General features: G+C 36.8%; 1 protein-coding gene across 6 annotated transcripts in view; it reads right to left on the bottom strand.

The window, feature by feature from the left end:
• LOC150109686 (uncharacterized) overlaps positions 1-27,912 on the bottom strand; it is a 576,277-nt gene that overhangs the window by 241,253 nt on the left and 307,112 nt on the right. For all 6 annotated transcript variants that reach the window (XM_090414002.1, XM_090413987.1, XM_090413994.1 and 3 more), the window contains one exon: positions 15,467-15,631. In XM_090414002.1, the coding sequence (XP_090270128.1) occupies positions 15,467-15,631 (165 nt within the window). The remainder of the gene's footprint in view (positions 1-15,466; positions 15,632-27,912) is intronic.

Genomic DNA, 27,912 nt, shown 5'->3' with positions numbered 1-27,912 from the left:
ATTTTTTTCTTTAATACAAAAATTTAAATTACTAGCATAAGGTGCCCTGTTTCCTTTGGATTTTTCTCAAACCTGTTTAATCCTTTTACTGATGAGTTAAAAATACTTCTCACTTTGTGAAGTGTATAAATACATGAAAAAAAATGAGACAGTTGCTAAGAGATTGCAATACCTTGATGCTAAAACTCAAAAGCCAGTGTAAATTAACAGCTTACAGCTTTACTATAGTTAAAATGTGAACAAATATATATTGTATTTTTTGGACGATAAGACACACCCCAAATTTATGAAATAATTTTTAGAAAAAATATATTTATTTATTTGTGTGGGGTTCCTCCAATTCCTCGACCACCTCTCAGGATGGTTGAGCTCTCAGAATAAGAGACTAAGTACTATATCCTATGACTGTAGCCTGTGTGTTCACGGGGACAGTTTGGCTGCTTGCAGGATGAAAACCCCTGGATAAACTGGGGAGAAAAACCCTCTAATGCATGCCCAAAATGGCTAACTTGGCTATGGCTGAGAAAGATCCTTAAGTTCCTCATGCTGTCAACAGGAATCAAACCTAGGACACTCCCTCCCCAGGCATATGGGTCAGAAGCACACAGCCACTAGGCTAACAGAGTGGACAGAAAAAATACATTATTATATAAAAATATTTACAAACCTTAAATTTCATTATTATTACTATAACTTGTACCAGCAGCATTCAGTTCGTCTTCACTCGTCTCGTTACTGTCACTTTTCATTCAATTCAAATGTTCAAACAATAATACGCAAGTATTGTCTGAACTATTGTTATCACTCTCTTCAAAAACTAAGCCATCTTCAGTACCATCCATTGCATCACTTATGCTGCATTTTTTTAAGACTTAATAATCGTCTCATCTGTTCAAAACCGCTTACGCTTGCCCACTAACTACTATTGAGGTCAATAAAGTTTTCGTATGTAAATAGGGGATTCCCACATATGCAGCGAGCCACATGTTTGGCTTGCATCGAAAACATGGGAATTCAAGACTTGCCCAGTATCACCTACCCTCAGACCATAAGATGCACCCCAATTCTAATTCGATTTCTTTACATAAAAATGTGTCATGGTCCAAAAAATACAATACGTTGATATTCATACATTTATATACATTGATACAGTTTTGGGAATAGACAAATGACACACAAACGTGTGCACACAGTTTTACTATTTGAAGAGTTAAGCCATAGACATGAGATGGCTGTTAAATAACAGTCCAAGTGATAGTGTTTGTTTTGAGAATATCTGAATTTTTGAAGATATGTGCAGAGTTCCAGAAATACAACTTAAATCTACTAGCAAGAGAAAAAATTTACTTGCTTAACCGTCTATTTTATATAAATATAGTTATAGATGTTAAAAAAAGAAAAAAAATATGGTATGTTGACGAAACAAAATAATACATTCTTTAATCCTCACTATATATTGCATTTAATTATACAGGAATAGGCTTTCATTTAACTGTGTTTAAAATGTATGTCACAAGAGAGTTTGTATTATTGTTCATTTATAGTTTATAATGAAGAGTGAATTTATATATATTATCAAGAAACACTAACTTAACAGGGAAGACGAATAATAAAATTCAAAAAAACAAACTAAATAGCACTTGATATGGAGTCAGGTTCACTTTTCACAAGGTATTCAAATCTGACTTGGAAAGATAGGTATCAGCAAATTGTGTATCAGATAATCTCCAATCCTGTGCACTAGTCTAATATCTAACCCCTTATAAGATTATGATTATTATTTTTAAAATAACAATATTAAAAAGAACCTGCATTATGTAAAACTTGCACAAATTTAATTACACTAAGCTAATTCATGATGTACACGTGAAACTAAGCTTACAACAATACTTTATTACAATTGTGTATCTACTTAAGGGGTAAAGGTGTTTGAAGAATAAGATATATAGATGTGCTGCAGTATTTAATTAGAATGTGCCAATTTTAATTTGTTTTCAAAATTATTGATTATTTTGTAAATGAAATTATATTGTAAGAAATGTACAATTAATTTTTTTAAAAAACAGATTGTCTATTACATATGGCATGCCTACTGCATAGTGTGTTTATCATCATCAAATTCCTGCCATGTACCATCAAGGGGGTGTACAGGATATGATAGTACTACATGAAAAATTTACATCATTATTAACTTCCTATCTACAATTTTCCTCCAAATCAGTCTGTTACTTGTCAAGACTCCAACATTATCAGATCTTATATTTCTATCGTCTAAGGCACTTTGTACCGTATCAATCCACCTATATCTTGGTCTTCCTCTGGATCTTTCTGTGCCAACCTAGCAGAGAACTTGTTTTGCTAATCTTTCCTCGCCCATTCCATTTAAGTGACCATATCACCTGAGATTAGCTATGCTAACGCATTCCTGGATGCTGACAATGTCAAGTTCTTTCCTAATATCGTCATTTTTAATATGATATTGCCATTGATGCCATCTGTTCATGCCTGTAGTCTTTCTCAGGACCCTCATATCTGCGGTCTCCATTCTTTGGTCAAGTGTTTTACTTCTGACACAGCTCTCAGATCCATAAGTTAAAACTGGTTTGTACACTGTCTTGTATCCAGCTAATGTAGTGTTCCGACTAATATCTCACTTATTCCATATGAATTTATTCAATTGATTTCCTACCATACCAGCTTTGTTGATTCTGTTGTCTATTTCTATATTTAATTTACCATCCTCACTAAAAATCGTGCCTAAGTAGCCGAAATGTTTTACTTGTTCCACAGGTTCTCCATTCACAACATAGTTGACATTTTCAATGATTCTGCTTATTTTCATCGTCTTTGTCTTTTTATTGCTGACCTTCATACCATATCTATTACAACAGTTATTCAATTTAGTTCGAAAATCTTGCAGACTTGTAGTGGATTTATTTAGAAGTATAACATCGTCTGCATAAAGCAAATAGCTGACATTAACATCTCCAATTTTGATATCATGTTTAATACCACTTTCCTTCATAATGTGATCCATATAGATAATGAATAACAGAGGAGATAAAGCACATCCTTTTCTCATACCAGATTTAACATTAAATCATCTTCCTGTACTTCCTTCAATTCTAACTGCTGACTTACAACTCAAATAAAGGCTAAGTATTGCTTGATATAATGCCACATTGACACCATATAACTGTAGCATATTGAATAGCTTCTCTCTTGACACATTGTCATATGCCTTTTCCATATTGACGAAACTTAAATACAGATCTTTGTTATATTCCCATCATGTCTCAACTATTTATCGTAAAGTGAAGATCTGATCCTGATAGGCTCTATTTAGCCTGAATCCAGCTTGTTCTTCAACCAGCTTTTCTTCCACAATTCTTCTCAACCGTTTCTCAAGTATACAATCATAAATCTTACCAGGAACACTCGGTAGGGAAATACCTCTGTAATTCTCACATTCAGTTTTATTTCCCTTATTATATAGGGGATGCTATGGGAGCTCTAGTCCAATCATCGGGAATTCGTCCCTCTGTCCAGGACCTGAACTATGCAGTGCAGCCACCGTAAGACTTTTATGCCACCATACTTCAGCATTTCCGGTCGAATATCATCTACTCCTGCTGCCTTTCCACATTTCAAGCCTTTGATGGCTTTTTCTACTTCAAGTATGGATATGTATTCCTGACTGTATGCCTGTTGAGTGTTTTTTTACCACTGTGCTATCACTGCTTGTTTCATTTAGCAATTTTTTGAAGTAATTACTTCATGGATATTTTTCCCCTCCGCTTTCATGTCACCTTTATCATTTCTTAACTTCTTTTACAGCACTCTTTCCTTTCTAAGCTTCTTCAACCACCTCCAGAATATTTTGCCACCTTCTTGATATTTATTTTCTATGTTCTCGCCATGTGTTTATTACCGAGCTAAATTATTATTATTTAACACCTCTAGGACTCATTGAGGGGGAGGGTACCTTCTCTAAAACTCCGTCTCGACCATTCAATCACTCACTGACCGCAACTACACCAACGCCATCTACCTCCAACCACCACCAGGACTGGTATTTCCACAGACAATCACAAACATCCATACCCTCGACAGGATTCAAATCCGCAGCCTTTTGGCTGAAGAGCGAATATGCTCTCCACTCGGCCAACTAGGCAGCCAATTTTATCTCACGCTAAATGAATGCATATACAGGGTTTCCCAAAATTCACGCAAGAAGTAATTTTGATAGAAAACATAGGTTTTTAATTAAAAATTGTAATTTCTTATTGATTCATAAAGTATACAGTATATGGTTATGCATGGAATAGCATATTGGGTAAATGGCCTCCATGGCTTTGCTGGCACATACGCACTCTTTTGTCGAAATTTTACATATACGTTTTGCATAAATGTGGCTGAATTTCGTTGATACAGTGCTCAATTTCCTCCTTCAAGGCGTGGGCTTGTTGGCATAAACCTTACACTTCAAAAAACACCAAAGAAAAAAGTCCAACGTTGTTAAGTCACATGATCTGGGCGGCCAATTATGATCACCAAAACGGGAAATTACACGACCAGGAAATGACTCGTGCAGTAATTGAATTGTTTCCTGGGATGTATGGCATGTGGCACCGTCTTGTTGAAACCACATGTCGTCCACATCCATATCTTGCAATTTAGGCACAAAAAACTGGATTATCATGTCGCGATATTTAGCACCATTAACTCTTATTGCCTTACCAGCCGCATTTTCGAAGAAGAATGGAACGATGATGCCTCCAGCCCAAAATCCGCACCAAACAGTGACACGTTGTGGATGCATTTGTTTCTCAACAATCACTCGTGGATTTTCTGAACCCCAAATGCGACAATTTTGTCGATTAATGAAGCCATCAAGATGAAAATGAGCGTCATCGCTGAAGATGATTTTGTTCGAAAAATAAGCATCCACTTGTTGTTGTTCCATAATCCATTCAACGAACTCTCTTCACTGTGTGTGGTCAGTAGGCTTCAGTTCTTGAGTCAATTGAACTTTGTAAGCATAAAGATGGAAATCTTTCGTGAGAATACGGTGTAGAGCTTCTCGAAATGCCCAATTCAAGACTACGGTGCCGAATTGATGTTCCTGGACTCTCAGCAACACTCTCATGAACTGCTTCAATGTTTTCTGTTGAACGATGGCCAGAGTGTATAAGATCACTAATTGATCCAGTTTCCTTGAATTTTTTAATTAATCTTTTCACAGTTGATGAAGTTAAATCACTATTCCGACCATATTTTGTATGAAAATTGCAAACTGTAGCTGCCAAACATTTATTATTTTTAAAATATTGCTCAACAATGAAAATGCATTGTTCTTTCGTGTAGCGCTCCAGTTTTAATAACCCTGAACTGTCAGCTGTCACGTTATCTTTTTTTTTTCTCGTTGGCAACACTTTACCGCATGAATGCCGCTAAATTTAAATCTTGCGTGAATTTTGGGACACCCTTTATATGACATGCATTCATTTAGCAACATAGAAAGAAAAAATAAAGGCGATCAACCTCACAGGAGATAAAAGGAGAAAAGAAGAATGTGAAATGTTTGGCATATGTTATGACTTTTAGATAAAGCTCAACTAAAATTGCAACTGTTTTGGTGAGTCTTTGAAAGAGAAGGTTGTAGCATTCAAATTAAGGATTTCAAATCCAGAAGGTTTCTTTCCCCTGGAAAAACTTCCTTAAGAAATTCATTGGCAGCCACCCCATAATCAAATAACTTGACAGTGAGCGAGTTTTTTTTTTTTTTTTTTTTTTTTGGGGGGGGGGGGTGTACATGATGCAAGTGAATTTTTGGCCTTGTTCCAAATGAATTTCTAAAAAAATAATATAGTTTGAATATATTTAAAACTAAGCTGAATATTTACTCGCCACTCACTTGTGGCGAGTGGATTTCTAGAGCCTCAAGTATATGCATGAGTGAATGTATCTTCACTTTTTTTTTTTTTTTTTTAATAAAGCTTATATTTTTTGTATATTTCTTATTATTTTAACTTCTCCATGGAGTATGATTCCTTGCAGAACACTACTCAATACCACCTATTATCTGCACTAGTTGATCCTCTATCTGCATTACATCTTCTGGGAGATAAAAAAATTCATTCTGCTAAAAACAGATTCCACTGTTGTGTCCTCCTTTCTTAAATTCTATTATTATATGTACTATATGCTGGGTCCTTCCTAAGGAGTCGGGATACCTCTAAAACACAAAGGAATTGCCTCAGGGTCGAGCCAAAACCAACGTGGCAAAGTCTTTGAAATCTCACTTCTCTTAAAGCATTAGGAATATATATTTTTTTTTGCTGCACCACCTAAGCTATTAAATTAAGCTAAACATGCCTTAATCAAGAAGTGATCTCAAAGGTGAACTATAATGACTACTGATTTGCAATCGTGACCTACAACATAATCTATTTTCTCCTGCTTAGATTCCTATCTTTTTGCAAGTGGTGCATTGGATTCTAATATTAAGACAGTTGCATTAAAGATAGCAAAGATTTATTTGACACATTAATACAATTTACAATACAAAGAAATTCAATCCAAAACTTTAACGTTAATCAGAGAAAATTACAGGTATTCTTATTAAGTAAGGACATCAAGAAGCAACATCAATATGTTATTTCACAAACTGACAAAACTTGACTGCAATATTCACATTAATCTTCATATCATACCACATTACTCAGACTAAACCTTCTAACTACTTTCAAAAACATACACATTAGTTTAACCATATAGGATTTACCTAACTATGAGTTCTAATATTAAGGTGCAACTGTCCTGTCTTAATTATATGAAAATCCTAAATTTCCCTTAATCTCATTCATAACATCTAAATTTTCTTATACACATCATATAGAAAAGAATTTTCAACGTTACCATACACACTGGTTCTTCATACTTGTTCCTTCACCTTCTGACTGCCGTTCTCTGATCGATCTCCCTTCCAATTCATTTAGGCAGTGCTATGGCATGGATTTCTCTGGTCAAAGGTAAGTCCACACGATACCAGCATAACTAGTCCACTCCAGATATAATGATGGCGTGAGGCCTGTTGCCTAAATGCTGAGCCCTTTCCATGGATTGCCCGTCAGTCGAACGGAGATGTGTTCTTTCATCATACCATTAGGAGCACGTGATCCTTCCAGTTCTTAAGCGGCATATCCTATTACCGCCCTTGGGATTCCTAACAGAACTCTTTGCTGATCCTTCGTCCGAGCACTCCTGGACAGAGAAGCTCCTCCATGCAACCGTCTACCCACCAGAATACACAAGACTACCAGCCAAGATACAAGAGAAGAAAAAAAAAAGCTTGTGTGTGTGTTCCTACCCCTTTTCTATCATCTCCCCTATCGGCAAACACTGTAACTCACCCAACGTGTATAATATATTCCACGTGGGTTTCGTTTCGTATCGTATCGTTTGGTTTATCTGACCACTCGCTTCTGCACGTGCTGTGGGCGCGCTACTGACTGGGGGCAACCTTTCTTTCCGTCAGCATGCCCGCGCACTTTGAACTTTTGTTCACAGCAGCTTAATGCAAGTCATTCTACAAACACATTGTATTATCAATCCTAACAAAATATTATTAATTTATAACATATCACTAGCATTATACAATCAAGTAAGTATTCCTTGAAATATTCAATCTTTTTTCTTTATAATAATGAAATCTATATTTTACCAGTTGCATACAGCACATACCTAGAAGCAAGCATGTTCCCTACAAGGTTTTCCCTGTTAAACGATGATAAAATTAGAATTCTTAGGAATCTCAATTTATCAAAGTTTAACGAAGGTCGTCCTTCCCTTTAAAAATTTTCTCGGGGGGGGGGGGGGGGGTTCTCCATTAACGATTTCCTGTTCCTTTCCCTCCCAGTGCAGAGTGAGCTGTTTTCTATTTAATAAACACTGTGTTGTGTGTGTGTGTGTGAGAGAGTGTGAGGTCATCTTCATCATCAAATTCCTGCCATGTACCCTCAAGGGGTGTACAGGATATGACAGTACTACATGAAAAATTTACATCAATACTAACTTCCTATCTACAATTTTCCTCCAAATCAGTCTGTTACTTGTCAAGACTCCAACATTATCAGATCTTATATTTCTATCGTCTAACGCACTTTGTACCGTATCAATCCACCTATATCTTGGTCTTCCTCTGGGTCGTTTTCCTGCCAACCTGGCAGAGAACACTTGTTTTGCTAATCTTTCCTCTCCCATTCTATTTAAGTGACCATACCACCTGAGATTAGCTCTGCTAACGCATTCCTGGATGCTGACAATGTCAAGTTCTTTCCTAATATCCTCATTTTTAATATGATCTTGCCATTGATGCCATCTGTTCACGCCTCTAATCTTTCTCAGGACTCTGATATCTGCGGTCTCTAGTCTTTGGTCAAGTGTTTTACTTCTGACCCAGCTCTCAGATCCATAAGTTAAAACTGGTTTGAACACTATCTTGTATACAGCTAATTTAGTGTTCCGACTAATTTCTCTCTTATTCCATATGAATTTATTCAATTGACTTCCCACCATACCAGCTTTGCTGATTCTGTTGTCTATTTCTATATTTAATTTACCATCTTCACTAAAAATCATGCCTAAGTAACTCAAATGTTTTACTTGTTCCACAGGTTCTCCATTCACAACACAGCTGACATTTTCAATGATTCTGCCTATTTTCATTGTCTTTGTCTTTTCATTGCTGACCTTCATACCATATCTATTACAACAGCTATTCAATTTAGTCAGAGAATCTTGCAGACTTGTAGTGGATTTATTTAGAAGTATAACATCATCCGCATAAAGCAAAGAGTTGACATTAACATCTCCAATTTTGATATCAGGTTTCATACCACTTTCCTTCATAATGTGATCCATATAGATAATGAATAACAGAGGGGATAATGTACATCCTTGTCTCAGACCAGATTTAACATTAAACCATCTTCCTGTACTTCCTTCAATTCTAACTGCTGACTTACAACTCAAATAAAGACTAAGTATTGCTTGATATAATGCCCCATTGACACCATATAACTGCAGCGTATTGAATAGCTTCTCTCTTGGCACCTTGTCATATGCCTTTTCCAAATCGACAAAATTTAAATACAGATCTTTGTTATATTGCCATGCTTTCTCAACTATTTGTCGTAAAGTGAAGATCTGACACTGACAGCCTCTATTTAGCCTGAATCCAGCTTGTTCTTCACCAAGCTTTTCTTCCACAATTCTTCTCAACCGTTTCTCAAGTATACCTGCATAGATCTTGCCAGGAACACTCAGTAGGGAAATACCTCTGTAATTCTCACATTCAGTTTTATTTCCCTTTTTATATATGGGTACTATGAGAGCTCTACTCCAATCATCAGGAATTCGTCCCTCAGTCCAGGCTTTCTGAACTATGCAGTGCAGCCACTGTAAGACTTTTATACCACCATACTTCAGCATTTCTGGTCGAATATCATCTACTCTTGCTGCCTTTCCACATTTCAAGCCATTGATGGCTTTTTCTACTTCAAGTATGGATATGTATTCCTGACTGCATGCCTGGTCAGTATTTTTTTTATCACTGTGCTGTCATCACTGCTTGTTTCATTTAGCAGTTTTTCAAAGTAATTACTCCATACTTCAAGGATATCTTTTTCTCCTGTTTTCATGTCACCTTTATTATCTCTAACTCCTTTTACAGCACTCTTTCCTCTATTCCTAAGCTTCTTCAACAACCTCTAGAATACTTTGCCACCTTCTTGATATTTATTTTCTATATTCTTGCCAAAGTCCTCCCATGACTTTCGTTTAGCTAGTTTTACACACTGTTTAGCTTTCTTACATTTGTCTCTGTATTCTGTAAGAGTAAAAGCTGACTTATTTGCCAAGAACTTTTGATATGCTTTCTTCTTTTCCTTCACTGCCTCTTTAACTTCCTGTGTCCACCAGGGAGTTCTGATTTTTTTTTATCCTTGCACACAACCTCACCACATGCCTCTCTGGCAGAATCAATCAATGTTTCCTTCAGAGTTTGCCACTGAATCTCCAAGGTTTGATTCCTGTTCTCAAACTCTTTCATTTTCTTTTCAATAATCTTTCTGTATTTTAGTCTACAGTTCACACCTGAGAGCTGCTCAACTTTTATTCGCTTTAAAACTTTCTTATATGTTATTCTTTTCAATATGAAATTCAATTTTATCCTGCTCAAGACTAAATAGTGATTGCTTCCAATTTCAAATCCTCTGGTGTCCTGCACCAGGGAGAAAACATCACTATCAACAATAACATAGTCAATGAGACTTTTCTTATTCCTAGCCTCTTCTCTCCATGTGAATTTGTGCACATTTTTATGTTGGAACATGGTGTTAGTAATAACCAGTCCATGTCCTGAGCAGAAATCCAACAGATATTTGCCATTATTATTAGCTTTGCTCTTTTCTCCAAATTTTCCCAAAATATTTTTATATGTCTCAGAATCATTTCCCTCTGCTAATTAGATCCCCAACAAGGACCAACTTTTCCTTTTTCATTGTGTCAGTTGCTTTTTCTAAAACATCAAAAAATTCCTCCACTTCTACCTTAGTAGAACCTTCTGTGGAACCATAGGCACAAATAAGTTTCATTGTCCAGTTCCCCATTCTCATATTTGCCCACATTACTCTACTTGAGACTGACTGCCATTCAAGAAGATTAGCCTCGTATTTTGTGTTGAATACTATGGCTACTCCTTCTTTTCCTTGATTGTTATTGCCTGAATATAACATTTTGTATTTATTGCTCAGAAAGATCTCACCAGTTTTGGTCTTTTTTGTTTCAGTCACCCCTATTATGTCGATCTGGTACTTATCTAATTCCTCAGCTAGCTCCATTTCTTTGCCATTCAGGCTTCTTACGTTGATAGTACCGATCTTTAACTCTGGTGATGTTGAGTTGGGGTTTGTTTTCAGATTTGTCCAGTAGCTGACTTTTCGCTGTTCGGCCTGGTTCCCTGGCGAAAACAACGGGTCCTTGTTTAACTGGGCGACGCCGCAGCCGGCATGAAATTTTGTCATGTTGTACCATCATTTTTTATTTTGGTTTAACCAATAATACAATTTGGTCGGCTACTAAATCCCAAATTGCCAGCCCATCCTCGTTCGTTCAGTATCAAAGTAGATAGCCAACAGGGTGCACCACGAGAAGGTGAGGATTGGACATTAGGTCAGAAGCCCTGGTCGGTTCTCCACATTCCTTTAAAGGCTATGTGGAGGTTTCCTCTCAGTTATACAGCTTTGGCCCTTAAGCACCCCCGAGAGTGTGAGGTTTGCTCTACTATTATGTGCTTTATTGTGAATGACTTCTCTGCATTCCCTGCTCTTCTCCATTCCAATGCTAATACAATTTACTCCTAATACAGCATGTTGAATCTCATCCAAGTTTAAATCCCTTTTATCTGAATCCTTTTTTTATGTCTCCCTTCATTTAGTGAAATGTCATTCATTTGAGGGTGTGTCTCTTCTGATAATGGGGCTCCTTCCCATCCAAATTGTCACACACTGGTTCATGATATGTTTTACTAGGCTGTCCTTCATTTTTCCTTCTTTGATGTTCAAATTCGAGTGAATCCCTTCTTGTGGAATCGTACTTTACAATGCTCTTGGGTGATTCGCTTTCGTCCATGAAGTTACACTTCCCTCTGTGCATAATCGCATTTAAAGTTATATTGCATCAAAAAACCATTGCCCAGAATTAACTTTATGTGTGGGAGAGAAGTTCTGGATATAAACAGAAACTCATGCCAAACACACAGCCTAAATTCAGGCAAGTAAACTTTTAGATGTACAGACTTGGTTGCATGAGTTATGGAGGCTGAGACCCCAGAGATTCGCGCAGACTCCGGAAGGTGTGTAATCTCGTTCCTTACATAGGGCTCTAACATTCTGAAATAATCCCCAGAAATGATAGAAGTTTGGGACCCAGTGTCCATCAAGACATTACAATGCCTTCTACAGACACTGCCCCTTACCATCATTCCATAAGAGCGCTCTCTCGTTCTTTGCCCTCTGCTCCAGGTCCTATTCATATACATATGTGATCTGGTCTCCTCATTTTTATTCCTATTGGAGTGTCTCTTTCCGCTGAAACAATTGCGGGCAAGGTGCCCAATCTTGTGACAATTGTAACATCTGGGAGGCTCCCTGTTATCACTTAGGTCATAGTTCAGTCTGGAACTTGATGGGAGTTCCATGGGAGGTTACCTCCGCCAGTTTCTGCATTACTAAATCCAGCCTGTCAAGAAGAGGCTTTTGTAATTTTTCCACCTCATCTCTAATCATTCTTGTGGTTTCTTCAGTCTTGAAGCTGCACGGTTCTGGGTTCTTCAAGGACATCGTTCCCAGTTGTCTCATCACCTCGTCTAATTTCTCCATAACCAGTTTCTGAAGAAGTTCCACTTCCTGTTTAACTATTGATCTTATGTTACATGTCTCAGAAGAAGTTTCCGTCAGTTTGTTTATCGCTTCACAGCTGATACCCTCACTCTCCTTTTAATTCTTGGATCTTTCCCTCTTTTCTTTGCACTCCTTTTCAGGCTCATGTTGCCTGATTAGGCTGCGATTATCTTCAACCAATTTGACAAGACCAGGAACAGTTGTGGGGCAGATATCCTCGAAGTATTTGCTCCCCTTTCTTGACTGCATTGTAACACTGATCTACTTTTGTTATTCTCTTGTTAAATGCCGTCTCCCTCAGTTCTTGCCTGATTCCTTGTAGGAACTGCTGGAAGACAGCCCAGTCCAAATGGGGTCTTTACTCACTGGAGACACTCAAAGTACTGGTCACCATCAAAAATCTGTTCCGAAACTCCGAAATGCTCTCCCTATCCTTCCGAGTACATCTTTGGAGCTTCCATAAGTCTGGCCCCAAACTTCTCAATTTTGAGAACTGCAAAATCAGGACTTCCTTAAATTTGGATAACTCCAAGGTCTCTTTCATGATGGGAGAGGAGAATAAGAAGGTTCTGGCCTTTCCTATCAGCTAGCTACGGGGTCGGACCAGTAATTAAAAATCTGACCATCCCCCAGCCTTTCTTAGTTCTTCTATATAATTAAAAAATGAAATTACATCGTCCGTTTCCTCCCCCCCCTCCCCCGAGAATTGAGGAAACACTTGTTGAGGGTTAATGCACCTGAAGAATTCATCGTCATTCATTCCTGAACTACTACTTGGGGTAACTTGCGCTTTAAGTTAACACAACAGTACAATACTTATTCTAAAATTCTAACACTCAACCTTTGCTATGTTCAAATTTCTGGTTAGAATCCGAAACCTACCTGCATGTGAAAAAATTATTTTAAAAAAAATTTTTTGTTTAAAATTACTATTTCACAATCCTGTCGCCTGCACCATTTATGCTGTGTCCCTCTCTGAAATTCTATTAATATATGTATTATACGCTGGGTCCTTCCTAAGGAGTCACGTTAAAACACAAAGAAATTGCCTCAGGGTCGAGCCAAAGTGTTTGAAATCTCACTTCTCTTAAAGCATTAGGAATATTTATATTTTTATAATGCACCACCTAAGCTATTAGATTAAGTTAAACATGTCTTAAGAAGTAATCTCAAAGGTGTACTATAATGACTACTGATTTGCAATCACGACCTATAACAATCTATTTTCTCCCACTAAAGAATCCGTATCTTTTTGCAAGTGGTGCATCGGATTCTAATACTCAGACACTCGGATTAACGATAGCAAAGGTTTATTTGATATTAATACAATTTACAATACAAAGAAAGTCAATCCAAAACTTCAATGTTAATCAGAGAAAAATATAGGTATCCTTATTAAGTAAGAACATCAAGAAGCAACATCAATATGTTATCTCACAAACTGACAAAACTTGACTGCAATATTCACATTAATCTTCATATCACATTACTCAGACTAAACCTTCTTAATACTTTCAAAAATATACACATTAGTTTAACAGTATAGGAGTTACCTCGCTATGCGTTCTAATATTAAGATGCTACAGTCCCGTCTTAATTATATGAAAGTCTTCAATTTCCCTTAATCTCATTTATAACATCTTAATTTTCTTATACACATTAGACAAAAAATTTTCAACGTTATCGTATACACTGGTTCTTCATACTTGTTCCTTCAACTTCTGACTGCCGTTCTCTGATCGATTTCCCTTCGAATTCATTTAGTCGGTGCTATGGCATGGATTTCTCCGGTCAAAGGCAAGTCCACATGATACCAGCATAACTAGCTCACTCCAGATATAACGATGGCATAAGGCGATTCTGCTTCCGTGAGGCCTGTTGCCTACATGCTGAGCCCTTTCCATGGATTGCCCGTCAGTCGAACGGAGATGTGTTCTTTCATCGTACGATTAGGAGTGCGTGATCCTTCCAGCTCGTAAGCGGCACATCCTATTACCGCCCTCGGAATTCCTAACAGAACCCTTCGCTGATCGTTCGTCCAAGCACTCCTGGACAGAGAAGCTCCTCCGTGCAACCGTCTACCCATCAGAATACACAAGACTACCAGCCAAGAGACAAGAGAAGAAAAAAAAAGCCATGTGTGTGTGTTCCTACCCCTTTTCTATCATCTCCCCTATAGGCAATCACCGTAACTCACCCAACGTGTTTAATTTCTCCCACGTAGGTCTCGTTTCATATCGTTTGTTTTTTCTGACAATTCGCTTCTGCACGTGCCGTGCGACTGCCAGGGGGCAACCTTTCTTTCTGTTGGCGTGACAGCACACTTTGGAATTTTGTTCACAGCAGCTTAATGCAAGTCATACTACAAAACATTGTATTATAAATTCTAACAAAATATTATTAATTTATAACGTATCACTGGCATTATACAATCAAATAAGTATTCCTTCCTTGAAATATTCACAATCTTTTTTCTTTATAATAATGTAATCTGTATTTTACCAGTTGCATACAGCACATACCTAGAAGCAAGCATATTCCCTACAAGGTTTTTCCTGTTAAACGATGATAAAATTAGAATTCTTAGGAATCTCAATTTATCAAAGTTTAACACCACTTAACTGGGACAAGTTTAAAAAAAAAAAAAAGTGGGGGAGTTAAACTGGTCTGAGTAATGGCCCTACCATAATGCATAGCATTATGGGATACCAAAAGCACTTAATGTGAAGTCATTAGGTTCTACACACAAGTAACTTTGTTGTGAATATAACATCGTGCACAAATTTCATATTGCTTAGACTTGAATAAAGGATTAATCAAGAATATAATATCCTGACAAGTGTAATTGCAACAGTATTCGCAAATTGCAATTGCAAATTTAATTTATAATGGAGTGAAAAAAATTTCTACAACAATCCTAACCATGGGCTGAGATATAATTGCAATAAAAATGCAAAATTGGTTTTAGTTTTTTTGTTTTTCACGAAAGAAATAAAAGTTACCATGATTGGTCTTCCTTGAAAAGTCTTCACTTCCTCTCTGAGGTAGCGGTAGGCTTGTTGAGCATCTTCATCTGTCTCAAATGTTACATACCAACTACTATTATGGGCAAATTCACAATTCACAAATTTGGGACAACTATCTCCACCAAAGAGAGCTTCAATATCCTGTAATGAGGAGAAATTATTATTTTTAGCAAACTTTTGCTCAACAAGAATTTACTTTTATTATTATTAAGAATGGAAAGATCCTATAACGGGTTTCCATTTAAATATTTTCTACCATTTCAAAATGCTATTTTTCTGAGTAGTTAAAATGTGCCACACCTTATTAATAAAATACTCTGGATTAGAGATAGGTGTTGAAAGATATAGGATTAAACCAAGAATACAATTTCTTGGCATTTTTTTAATTTATAGTATAACCAAGTGGAAAGACTTTGAACATTATCTCTAATCCAGAGTATTTTAGTAATATGGTGTGACACCTTTTGGCTACTTGTATATGGAAATATGACTTCTGCATTATTTCAACCTTGGCTTCGCTTCTGGGTCTGGCTCACACTGATGAGACTACAATAATGGTTGAAACTGGTATAGTGACCAGTTTCAACCTAAAGGTTGAAACTGGTCACTATACCAGTTTCAACCAGTTAGTGGGATACTAAGTAAAGTAACACGAGGTTATTAGCGTCTACATACAAGTTGCCCAGTCATTAGGTTACTTCACATTTAAATTTTGTCTATAGACGTCAGCCCCAACCGGCGATGACGTCTATAGACATCCAGCAAAATCTGGATACGATTCTGTGCAATTTGGTTTCACCATTTCATATACCATGGCCGGTAGAGAGGTTAAACCAAGAATATCATTGCTTGGCATCTTTACACTTCATATCATATCGATGGTACTAGTTTACAGGAAGTTGATGAGGCTAGCAATCTTGGGGTGATGGTGGATAAAGTTTTGAAATTCAGAGGACATATTACAAGAGTTGGCCATATAGCTCAGAGGATTAGTTGGATGCTGAAGAGCACACTGACAAGTAATGACAGGGAGACTATTATTCTTCTTTATAAGGCTATGATTTGGTCACCTGCTTTTCTTGGAGATTGGGAGGGTGTGGAGAGGAATCAGAAACAAGTGACCAAGCTGAAGACAGGTCAGAGGAATGTTCCCCATGAGGATATAATTGAGGGTGTGTGGGTTGCAGAATTTAGCTGAGAGGCAGCAGATAAGGTATATGATAAAAACTTATAAGTTAAGGGGATACTATAAGATTGACATAAAAGAAATTTTTCAATACATGAGGAGTAGAGGGAAAACAAGAGGTCACACTTGGAAGTTGTCTAAGATTGTGGTTAGTAAGGTGTGCAGATTAGCTTCTTTTCTTAGATAATGGTGAATGAGTGGAATGGATTACAAGTTGTGAGCACCCCAACAGTGAATACGTTTAATGAGATGTATGACAGGTATTGCATTAATGAATAGAAAGTGTTTCCCAAGATGAGTCTATTGACTCCATGGAGTACCCATATAACAATTTTTATTTGCAGATGATTTACAACAATCAGTAAAATCATTAAATGAAATTTCAGAACAATATAATATGAGAATATTTTGAAAGGACAAAAATAATGGCTTTCAAAGGAGAAAGCCCAATGACTAAAGCAGTGAGATATAATATTAGTAGAAATAAACACAATTGGCCCTTGAACAATGCGGGTTTGAACTGCTCCACTTACATGAGGATTTTTTCAATAAATATAATGGAAATTTTTTTTTGAGATCTGCGACAATTTAAAAAACTCGCAGATGAATTGTGTAGTCTAGAAATATCAAAAAAATTAAAAAACAGTTAATTATATCATGAAGTCATAAAATATGTAGAACTACTCTATTCTATCATTTACAACCATAAAGTATACACAAATCTATTACAAAAAGTTAAGATTTATCGAACTTAACACATACAAACTGTACATGGCGCCATTCGCAGTCGAGAGAAATGTAACCAAATGTAAAGATGCAATATTATATTTAATTAAGTAGCATAAAAATAAAAATTTTCTGATTCATTCATTAGCGTGTGCGCAAGGCTACCATGAATATCAAAAAAAATTAAAAAATAGTTAATTATACCATGAAGTCATAAAATATGTATTGTATCATATAAGACAATATTGATATAGGTACTGACAGATATAGGATTCATGGTATAAACAGACGATGTAAACTTACTGTATCGATAAATACGGTATCATTTTCTCTTCCTTATGATTTTCTTTTCTCTAGCTTACTTTTGTAATACAGTTATTCTAATTAGCAGTATGCGCTTTCTCTCTTGTAACCTTTCTTGCTTATACCACTGCGTACTATGTTTATCTACCTTTCGCACTACGAGTCTTATGCCTATGGATACTAGATTTTTTTTTTTTTGAGACTGTGCCACTAATATCGTTTAGTTGGCATAAAACTCAGTAATACGGCCGGTTGATTTCTCCCTCTCTTTCTCTAACACAAATTCCTTCAGTAAAACTTTACACAAACAGTCGTGGTCTATTTTGCACTTAACTAAATGCTTCGGCTATCTCACTTGGTTTCCCGCTCACAAGTCTGATATTTTTTTTAGGAACAGTGCATTGTAAAATAAACAATCAGGCAGCACTCTAAAAACATAATTATTTACATTTAAAATAAAGTCCATTAAATAAGCGATAGGGAGGTTACTCTATCTATCCTTTATGCTTTTGGTATAAAAAAACAATCTCTCTTTTCAATATTAAATGGCTAAACAATATATTTACTCTGTTACTTCTCTGCTTAAGAAAACCAAATTGCCGAGTCTAATTTACTCATAAAGAAATTAACTAGCTATGGCAAGTTATCTTACAATTTATACTCCAGTTAACTAAGAGGACTCTAGAGATTAGCTAGTTATGGCAAGATACCTTACAATTTATATTTCAGTTAACAACAAATCAGAGGACTCTCTTAATGATATTCCTTATTACCATGTCTTATCAGTCCATCTAAGACATATCTCCTAAATTACAAGAAGAATGTACATTAAAGGATGTAATACACTTACAGAGGCTCTTTGTCACGACACCTTCCAAAAGTCCTGCATCAAAGTCTCTATGGTTTTTCTCTCATCTCAGGCCTTAGGTTTCCGTCTGGAGGGTCTGGTTTCAGGGGGCGCTTCGTCGAAAAATCAGTGGGTCTTGGACTGCAATCTTCGCTGTGCTCAAAATTTCAGGAAAAAAGTTTCAACATTCAGGCTTGAAGATCGTTCTGCGGCTTTTGGCTTCGGTTGACTTCCTGCAGCACTAGGACATTCGACTGGCACTTGGCATCATATCAGCTGTTCTCCCAATTTTTCCTCTGGATCCAACTGCTTCTAGTTCTCCGCCGACTGCCTATGGCTCTCTTTGGTAACAGCGCTTCGCCTCTGCTCTCTCGGAAACTGGATCTTGGCTCTCCTGTCAGCAACTGGACCTAGACACTCCTCTAGGTTCTAGTAGCCGACTGGGTTCCTTCTTTCTGCTGGCAACTGGAAGCTGCCCTATGCTCGGCTCAGTCCCTTTTTATTACGCCTTCTCTGAGACCTCGCATGAAGGGTTGTAACCTCCGAAACGGAACCTTTCAGACCTCTCAGGCATTGACTTTGGAGGTGTTTATGCACAGAGCTTGTAAGCAACTTTCTCATACACAAAAATAAACAACTTTCTTATGCCCTCATATAGCGCTATTACACAAAGTTCCGGATACAAAACATTGCCTTTGTTTTTGACATTTTAAAATATTCTTGTTAAAGGTGTAAATACAGTTAATTCCCATAGGGTTATTTACAAATAATATCTAGCATAAAATATACAGAGAAAAACAAGGTTATTTTTTGTAACATTCGCATGGGACTTGACCTCTGTAAATATCGATGTAAAGCACTTTGGTGTTTCTAAGCTACATCGAGTTTTTACACTTTATTGTAAGAATATAATATACACAGCATACAAAATATTTTGACTATTTATGTTATCAGTAAGACTTTTAGCCAAAAGCAGGCTATTAGTAGGTACGTTTTTGGAGATTCAAAAGTTATCCTTAGATTTTTGAACTGTGTGTGTGTGTGTGGGGGGGGTCGATGCCCCTAAACCACGTGTTGTTCAAAGGTCAGCTGCAATTTCAAATACCTATCACGTGATATATAATATGAAGTGGAACAGGATGCATTAAAACATCAAATTGGTTGTTTAATAAAGTTGGTCTAAACCAACTTTATTATATGAAGTGAAACATGCACCATAAAACAAATTAAAATTTTCAATCCCCAAATGTAAAATCAGTCAACTTTTTTTGTTCTTAAATGTGGTCCCCACCCATTAAAGGTTATAATTTATACAGTGGATGGGCCTAAAGATTTTTTTTGCCCATTTTTATCAATTTTATATATTTTGTTTATTTTTTGAATTATATTGAAACATAATATTAATATAATATCAGACTTTATATTATATTTATATTAATATTAAACATGTTAATTTATTTTTACACAGTCCTATAGAGAAGACCAAACAAAACATGAAACTTTTCCAAGCAACTTTAGACCTCCAGTAATCAGGATGGTGGTCTCATATCAGGCGATGAAATTAATCTCCCACTTAAAGACAATAGCAAACATCCATGTCCACAGCAGAATTTGACCCTGCAACCTGTTGGAGAGCAGGTACACTAACCACTTGGCCAGCAAAACACTAATGCCCAAATTAAACTACTATATAAGTAAATATAAACAAAAACTGTTACAATATCTAAATAAATTGGACAATAACAGACTGCCAAAAATGCTATATGGATGTAAATGAGAAAAGAGAATTGGAAGACCATGAAAGTGATGGCATGAGACAAGAGAAGATTCATTAGGGTATTCAAAAGCCATGTATTATAAGCAGGATATAAGAAAAGGTTATGGTTTGTTTGTATTCTTGCTAATTTGTCCTTTTGTACATATGTTCCTCTATTATATAAATCAAGTGGATACTAAATCCAACGTTATTTCAAAGCTGAATGCAGAAACTATTAAAGTTTCTTATGAGATTTATTAGAAGCAGGTTCAGTGAGTTTGCAGTTAAACAATAAAAATAGGCAAGGCGGCTATGCCTTTGTATTGATAGAAAATGGCAAACCAAACTGCCTTGAACATGTGAGCAGCATTCTGAACATAGGTGAATTTGGAGTTAGTTGGCTGGGTGTAATATATCATCTTGAACGAAAGGGAATGCCTAGTTTCTTGGATGCCGAGGAAGCCATTCATGTGTTTATGCCAGAAGAGACTGGAGGTTTATGCTAATCCAAGCATAGATCTGATCTTGTCTAGTGATTTGTGTATTGCTGAGGATAAAGATAGGTGAATCAAGGATGTTTTTTTTGACAGAAAAAGCCAAGATTACATTTTGGTGAAATTGAACTGTACAAAGATCAATGTTTTACAAGGCACTAGTTGTATATAATCTTCAAGGTTGAGGATGTCTGAGTATTGCATGGTTCTGTCAAATGAGTAGAATAAAAGGAAAATACTGTTGTCTGCAAAGCTGTCGACAGAATCAGTGGTGATGGAGAGCAGGTCATTTATGTACAAAAGAACGTTAATAACCTAACACGTATAAAACCAACAGTTAATAACTTTAATGAATTAAAGGTAGAAATATTTCGTACCAAAAGTATCAGTACATCATCTGTGTAGAACAAACAGATAAATGAATGGAATACAAAATATAGAACAGTCAGTGGATTACCAATTAAAATTGTTGCCACGTGCCAGAAAATTATTATTAAATAATTCTTAAAAACAATTTCATTGATGGTTGCATAAGATAAGAATCTTTCAAACTTTTGGGAGAGAGAGAAGTCATTTCGATTCAAATTCGGGTGATGTAAAAGGGCTACGCAACTTTCTTCGAAAAGGCGTTCATATTTAAACTTGCATCTGTGGAAAAGACAAGCTTTATCCCACTGGATATTATTATTAAGTTTGGGAGATTTCTATCTTATGCAACCATCAATGAAATAGTTTTTAAAAATTATTTAATATTTTATTAATATTTTGGCACGTGGCAACAATTTTAATTGGTAATCGACCGACTGTTCTGTACTTTGTATTCCATTCCTTTAACTGTATGTTCTACACTGATGATGTACGGTTACTTTCAGTACAAAATATTTGTACCTTTAATTCATTAAAGTTATTACTGTTGGTTTTATAGTTAAGTTATTAATTTTAATTATGCCACATGTATTTCTAAAGATTAGACAAAGGAAAGGTGATAGGACTGAGCCTTGAGGAACTCCTGCAATGGTGGTGAAGCACCAAGAGATGAGTCATCTCCCATGACTCACAAAGAAAGTTACGGATGTCAACGAGACCAAAGCCCTAGGAATGTCAAGAGTGACAACACAAGTTTCTCCACACCCTTCTATAGAATGTGTTCAGTGGTGGGCAATGCAATCTAAGTGGTCAACTGTGGATCTTGAATGACAGAATCCATACTGGTGTACCACTAAGTAATGCAGAATTTAGCTATTGATGATTTGCCATTGGAAGTTTTTTTCACTTGGTCAGACTATAAATTATATATATTAGTTTAATCCCTTATCCAAGTGTAAACAAACCAACTTTGGGCCTGAAGTATCTTCAGGACTGGGGCAACTCGTGGCAAAGGTGGATTAAGTTCTCACCACTTTCCCTGGTATAATAAGTTTAGTTTAATCCTTTATCCAAGTGTGAGCAAACAAAGTTTGCGCCTGAAAGTATCTTAAGGACTGGGTTAAGGTGGTACACACCAGGGCAACTCGTTGCAAAGGTGGAGCAAGCTACCAACACTCCTATCCTAGTATCTCCTATAATGCAAAACACATCTCCTTGCGGATATGTCTATTGTTATGCATTAAGGGAAGGGCCACTACCCAGACCGGTTTCGACCTTTATTGAGGTCTCTTCAGTGGGAGCCAGGCCCAAGTCGAGATATCAGGCAGAAGCATTTGCAGGTCATCTCCACCTATAGGAATTGCCAATTGGTGTGCCACCCTTTTTTAATAAATTACTCTGGATTTAGAGAAAGATGTTGAAAGTTTATTTTCCACTTGGTTAGAGTATAATAAGTTTAGTTTAATCCTTTATCCAAGTGTGAGCAAACAAAGTTTGCGCCTGAAAGTATCTTCAGGACTGGGTTAAGGTGGTACACACCAGGGCAACTCGTTGCAAAGGTGGAGCAAGCTACCAACACTCCTATCCTAGTATCTCCTATAATGCAAAACACATCTCCTTGCGGATATGTCTATTGTTATGCATTAAGGGAAGGGCCACTACCCAGACCGGTTTCGACCTTTATTGAGGTCTCTTCAGTGGGAGCCAGGCCCAAGTCGAGATATCAGGCAGAAGCATTTGCAGGTCATCTCCACCTATAGGAATTGCCAATTGGTGTGCCACCCTTTTTTAATAAATTACTCTGGATTTAGAGAAAGATGTTGAAAGTTTTTTTTTTTTTTTTTTCCACTTGGTTAGAGTATAATAAGTTTAGTTTAATCCTTTATCCAAGTGTGAGCAAACAAAGTTTGCGCCTGAAAGTATCTTCAGGACTGGGTTAAGGTGGTACACACCAGGGCAACTCGTTGCAAAGGTGGAGCAAGCTACCAACACTCCTATCCTAGTATCTCCTATAATGCAAAACACATCTCCTTGCGGATATGTCTATTGTTATGCATTAAGGGAAGGGCCACTACCCAGACTGGTTTCGACCTTTATTGAGGTCTCTTCAGTGGGAGCCAGGCCCAAGTCGAGATATCAGGCAGAAGCATTTGCAGGTCATCTCCACCTATAGGAATTGCCAATTGGTGTGCCACCCTTTTTTAATAAATTACTCTGGATTTAGAGAAAGATGTTGAAAGTTTATTTTCCACTTGGTTAGAGTATAATAAGTTTAGTTTAATCCTTTATCCAAGTGTGAGCAAACAAAGTTTGCGCCTGAAAGTATCTTCAGGACTGGCTCCAGTCCAGTCCCGTTGCAAAGGTGGAGCAAGCTTCAGCTTGCTCCACCTTTGCAACGAGTTGCCCTGGTGTGTACCACCTTAACCCAGTCCTGAAGATACTTTCAGGCGCAAACTTTGTTTGCTCACACTTGGATAAAGGATTAAACTAAACTTATTATACTCTAACCAAGTGGAAAATAAACTTTCAACATCTTTCTCTAAATCCAGAGTAATTTATTAAAAAAGGGTGGCACACCAATTGGCAATTCCTATAGGTGGAGATGACCTGCAAATGCTTCTGCCTGATATCTCGACTTGGGCCTGGCTCCCACTGAAGAGACCTCAATAAAGGTTGAAACCGGTCTGGGTAGTGGCCCTTCCCTTAATGCATAACAATAGACATATCCGCAAGGAGATGTGTTTTGCATTATAGGAGATACTAGGATAGGAGTGTTGGTAGCTTGCTCCACCTTTGCAACGAGTTGCCCTGGTGTGTACCACCTTAACCCAGTCCTGAAGATACTTTCAGGCGCAAACTTTGTTTGCTCACACTTGGATAAAGGATTAAACTAAACTTATTATACTCTAACCAAGTGGAAAAAAAAAAAAAAAAAACTTTCAACATCTTTCTCTAAATCCAGAGTAATTTATTAAAAAAGGGTGGCACACCAATTGGCAATTCCTATAGGTGGAGATGACCTGCAAATGCTTCTGCCTGATATCTCGACTTGGGCCTGGCTCCCACTGAAGAGACCTCAATAAAGGTCGAAACCGGTCTGGGTAGTGGCCCTTCCCTTAATGCATAACAATAGACATATCCGCAAGGAGATGTGTTTTGCATTATAGGAGATACTAGGATAGGAGTGTTGGTAGCTTGCTCCACCTTTGCAACGAGTTGCCCTGGTGTGTACCACCTTAACCCAGTCCTGAAGATACTTTCAGGCGCAAACTTTGTTTGCTCACACTTGGATAAAGGATTAAACTAAACTTATTATACTCTAACCAAGTGGAAAATAAACTTTCAACACTTTCCCTGGTATCCCATAAAGCAAAGCACATCTCCTTGCGGACATGTATAATGCTATGTATTATGGGAAGGGTCACTACCCAGACATTGAGGTCTCTTCAGTGGGAGCCAGACCCAGAGGTGATACCAAGGTTGAAGCAATAAAGGTCGAAACCAGTCTGGGTAGTGTCCCATAATGCATAGCATTATACATGCCCGCAAGGAGATGTGCTTCGCATTATGGGATACTAATGAAAGTGATGAGAACTCAGCCCACCTTTGCTACTAGTTACCCCAGTCCTGAAGATACCTCAGGTGCAAATTTGGTTTGCTTACACTTGGATAAAGGAGAAAATTAAATATATGACTTTTGCCATTATTCTGGAGACTAGTACAGTGATTGCGATTGACTGATTAGATAGTAAAAATTTATATTCTATTATTATGTAATCACATGTCCATTTTTTGGACATGTGATTACTTCCATGAATTGCTATACACACCAGCTATGTATAATAAATTGTAGAGATGATACAGGACACACATTAATTCTGGAGCACAATGCATAAGAGCAATTGGAGATATGCCATTAGTACCAGAAGATTTTTAATGTCCAAATTATTAATTTTGACCCCCCCCTCTCCCAAAAACACTAAAGGAGGCATATGGTGCTTGGATTCCAGTGTTTTCCATTCGCAATGCAGTTGACATTTTCAATGCTTCTGCCTATTTTCTTTGTCTTTGTCATGTTTAAGGACTAAATACTATTGAGCTGTAAAGTTATATTTTAATTAAATTAAAATATAACTGATACATTTATTTTATACATTTGAGAATAACAGAAAGAGGTGATTTTCCTTGGTCATCTATTCAAGAGTTTGAGGAAAAAAATGATACTAGGAGCTTAATCTTTGGGTGAATTAATTAATTTGGGTGAATTTACACCCTTTTCTATTGGTGCCAGTGGGATCATCCCACTGGCACCAATAGAAAAGGGTGTAAATGAAGGTGAGCAGATGTGTCCACTAGATTAAACAAGTGACCAGAATGCACAATCTCAATGACAAGAATTATGCTATTCTGAAATCAGATTTGGATACGCTGATGACTGTTTTGCATTTGTTACAAAACTTGGTATAGGCTGAGTATGAAGCTCATCAAAGTCCCTGCCATGTACTCTGAGGGGTGTACAGGATATGATAGTACTACATGAAAAATTTATATCATCACTAACTTCCTATCTACAATTTTCCTCCAAATGAGTCTCTTACCTGTCAAGACTCCAACATTATCAGATCTTATATTTCTATCTACCTTTTTACCATATCAATCCACTGTAAACTTGAGTGTGTTTTTTTATCTATATTATCCTTATTTCTTTAATATCCTGTCGTTACTGCACCATTGTAATATCTTAGGGATTTTCTATATTTTACTTTATCTTATTTCTTTATATCTCTCTTCTATATTATATCTTATCTTCAATTCCCAAATCTTTAACTTGTCTCTTTCCCTTATACAACTCTATTAACTTTAAACTTATATCCTCCTGTTCCTTATTTTTTACCTCCAGTATTCCTATTTTTATTATACCAAGGATCTCTAGATAATTATTTGAATTAGTGACTGCGCCTCAGGAAATCCTTTTATGGCATTAAATATTACTACTTTCAGTAGATATCATTCTTTACTCTTATATACAGTCGTGGCTATCCGTTTATCTAATTCTCGTATTAATTATCTATCTTCCCCGCTCACAAGCTCGGTTGTTTTTTTTTTTAGAACAGTCCATCAAAGAACTAAAATATCAGACAACACTATTAATATTTAAACAACAAAATTTTAATTCACATAAGACAAATTTTACACTGCATTTTCAATAATAAAAAGAAACATCACAATTCAAATCTGCATAAATAGACTAGTTAAGTTCCTGGATTTTCTCACACAAATCATATCACATATTTAACTCATTTTCTTAATATCACATAAATCATTTATACTGAGCAATGGTACTTATTACTTAAATGTTAACTCTTACTCCTCGAACACATAAACAATATCTTCTACACACAATTGCTCTCTCCTTTCTATGCTGGGATTATTCTATAGGCAAATTTCACCAATTCAGCAACAGTTATACTATGACTTAATTCAAACTACAAATTCCTGACACTTAATTACTTTATAATCTTTAACTGTTAGATATACCTATTTAGATCAGCCTCTACTTACAGTCCATTAATAAGTGTTTTCTTAAAAGCTCAAGGAAATTTAACAAACGGGTCAACTCACTTCATAGCAGCTACCCTCTGTGTACTTGGCATCGAACTGGACTTCTGTTCCGTCACAGGTTTTTCAATCCCTCTTTACGCCGACAATAGGTCTACTGATGTTTCTAGGATACTCTGTCCTGCTGCACTTTGGGCAAAGATTATCGGCTTGTGGAATGCTTGCACGCGCATTGGATGAACAGAGCAATTTCTTCCCTCTGGCAACAGCTCCCGGCAAAGACTTGCCAATTCTTCGTCAACTATCAGCTTTGCATGGCAGATCGGCTCCTCGTCATCTTTCTTTTAGATCACGGGCATGATTTCTCCTGAAGTCGCGTACTCAATGGCCTACATCTGCCGGACAACCATTGGCGACTTCTCAATCACTACCTCTAGATCAATGACGAAAATTTCTCGAACTGATGATGCGATCTTTTTGCCTACACCTTTTATTCGGTCACTTCTGAATCCTTGTGCGGAGATATGTGAACCCCGAACATTTCGGCGAAATCCCTTTATCCTTTTCTATGACTGACCATTCCTTTGCTTCTCTCCTACGCTCCCTAAATCCTATTCGTTCTGGCAGCAGACATTCGTTTGAAGCTTTTGTCGGTCCACCTAGCACTGACCTTGAGCTTCCCATGTAGAACACACAACAAAGTTTGACGTCTTTACAAATAGCTAAAAATATACTATTTACTATTGGGAAGGTATTGCCTTAATACTACACCTTCTAGAATATTCCCTTATTTGGCATAGATCAATATACAAATTTCCATTGGGATTATTTACATATAACACACATCTATTTACAAGTTACAAATTCTTACTGAGCTCGACTTTGGTAAACTTTATGTGAAAATATTCAGACTTTTAGAGCTACATAAATATTTTTACACCACCTATATCTTGGTTTTCCTCTGGATCTTTCTGTGCCAACCTAGCAGAAAACACTTGTTTTGCTAATCTTTCCTTGCCCATTCTGTTTAAGTGACCATACCACCTGAGATTAGCTATGCTAATGCATTCCTGGATGCTAACAATGTCAAGTTCTTATCTAATATCCTCGTTTTTAATATGATATTGCCATTGATTCCATCTGTTCAGCACTCTCATATCTGCAACAGCAGATATGAGAGTACTG

The sequence above is a fragment of the Typopeltis vanoorti genome, chromosome 2, assembly GCF_054136105.1.
Source record: "Typopeltis vanoorti isolate ZY-2024b chromosome 2, IOZ_Tvanoo_1.0, whole genome shotgun sequence".
Classification (NCBI taxonomy): Eukaryota; Metazoa; Arthropoda; class Arachnida; order Uropygi; family Thelyphonidae; genus Typopeltis; species Typopeltis vanoorti.
Note: the sequence above shows the minus strand (reverse complement) of the source record. Positions and strands in the feature narration are given on the sequence as shown.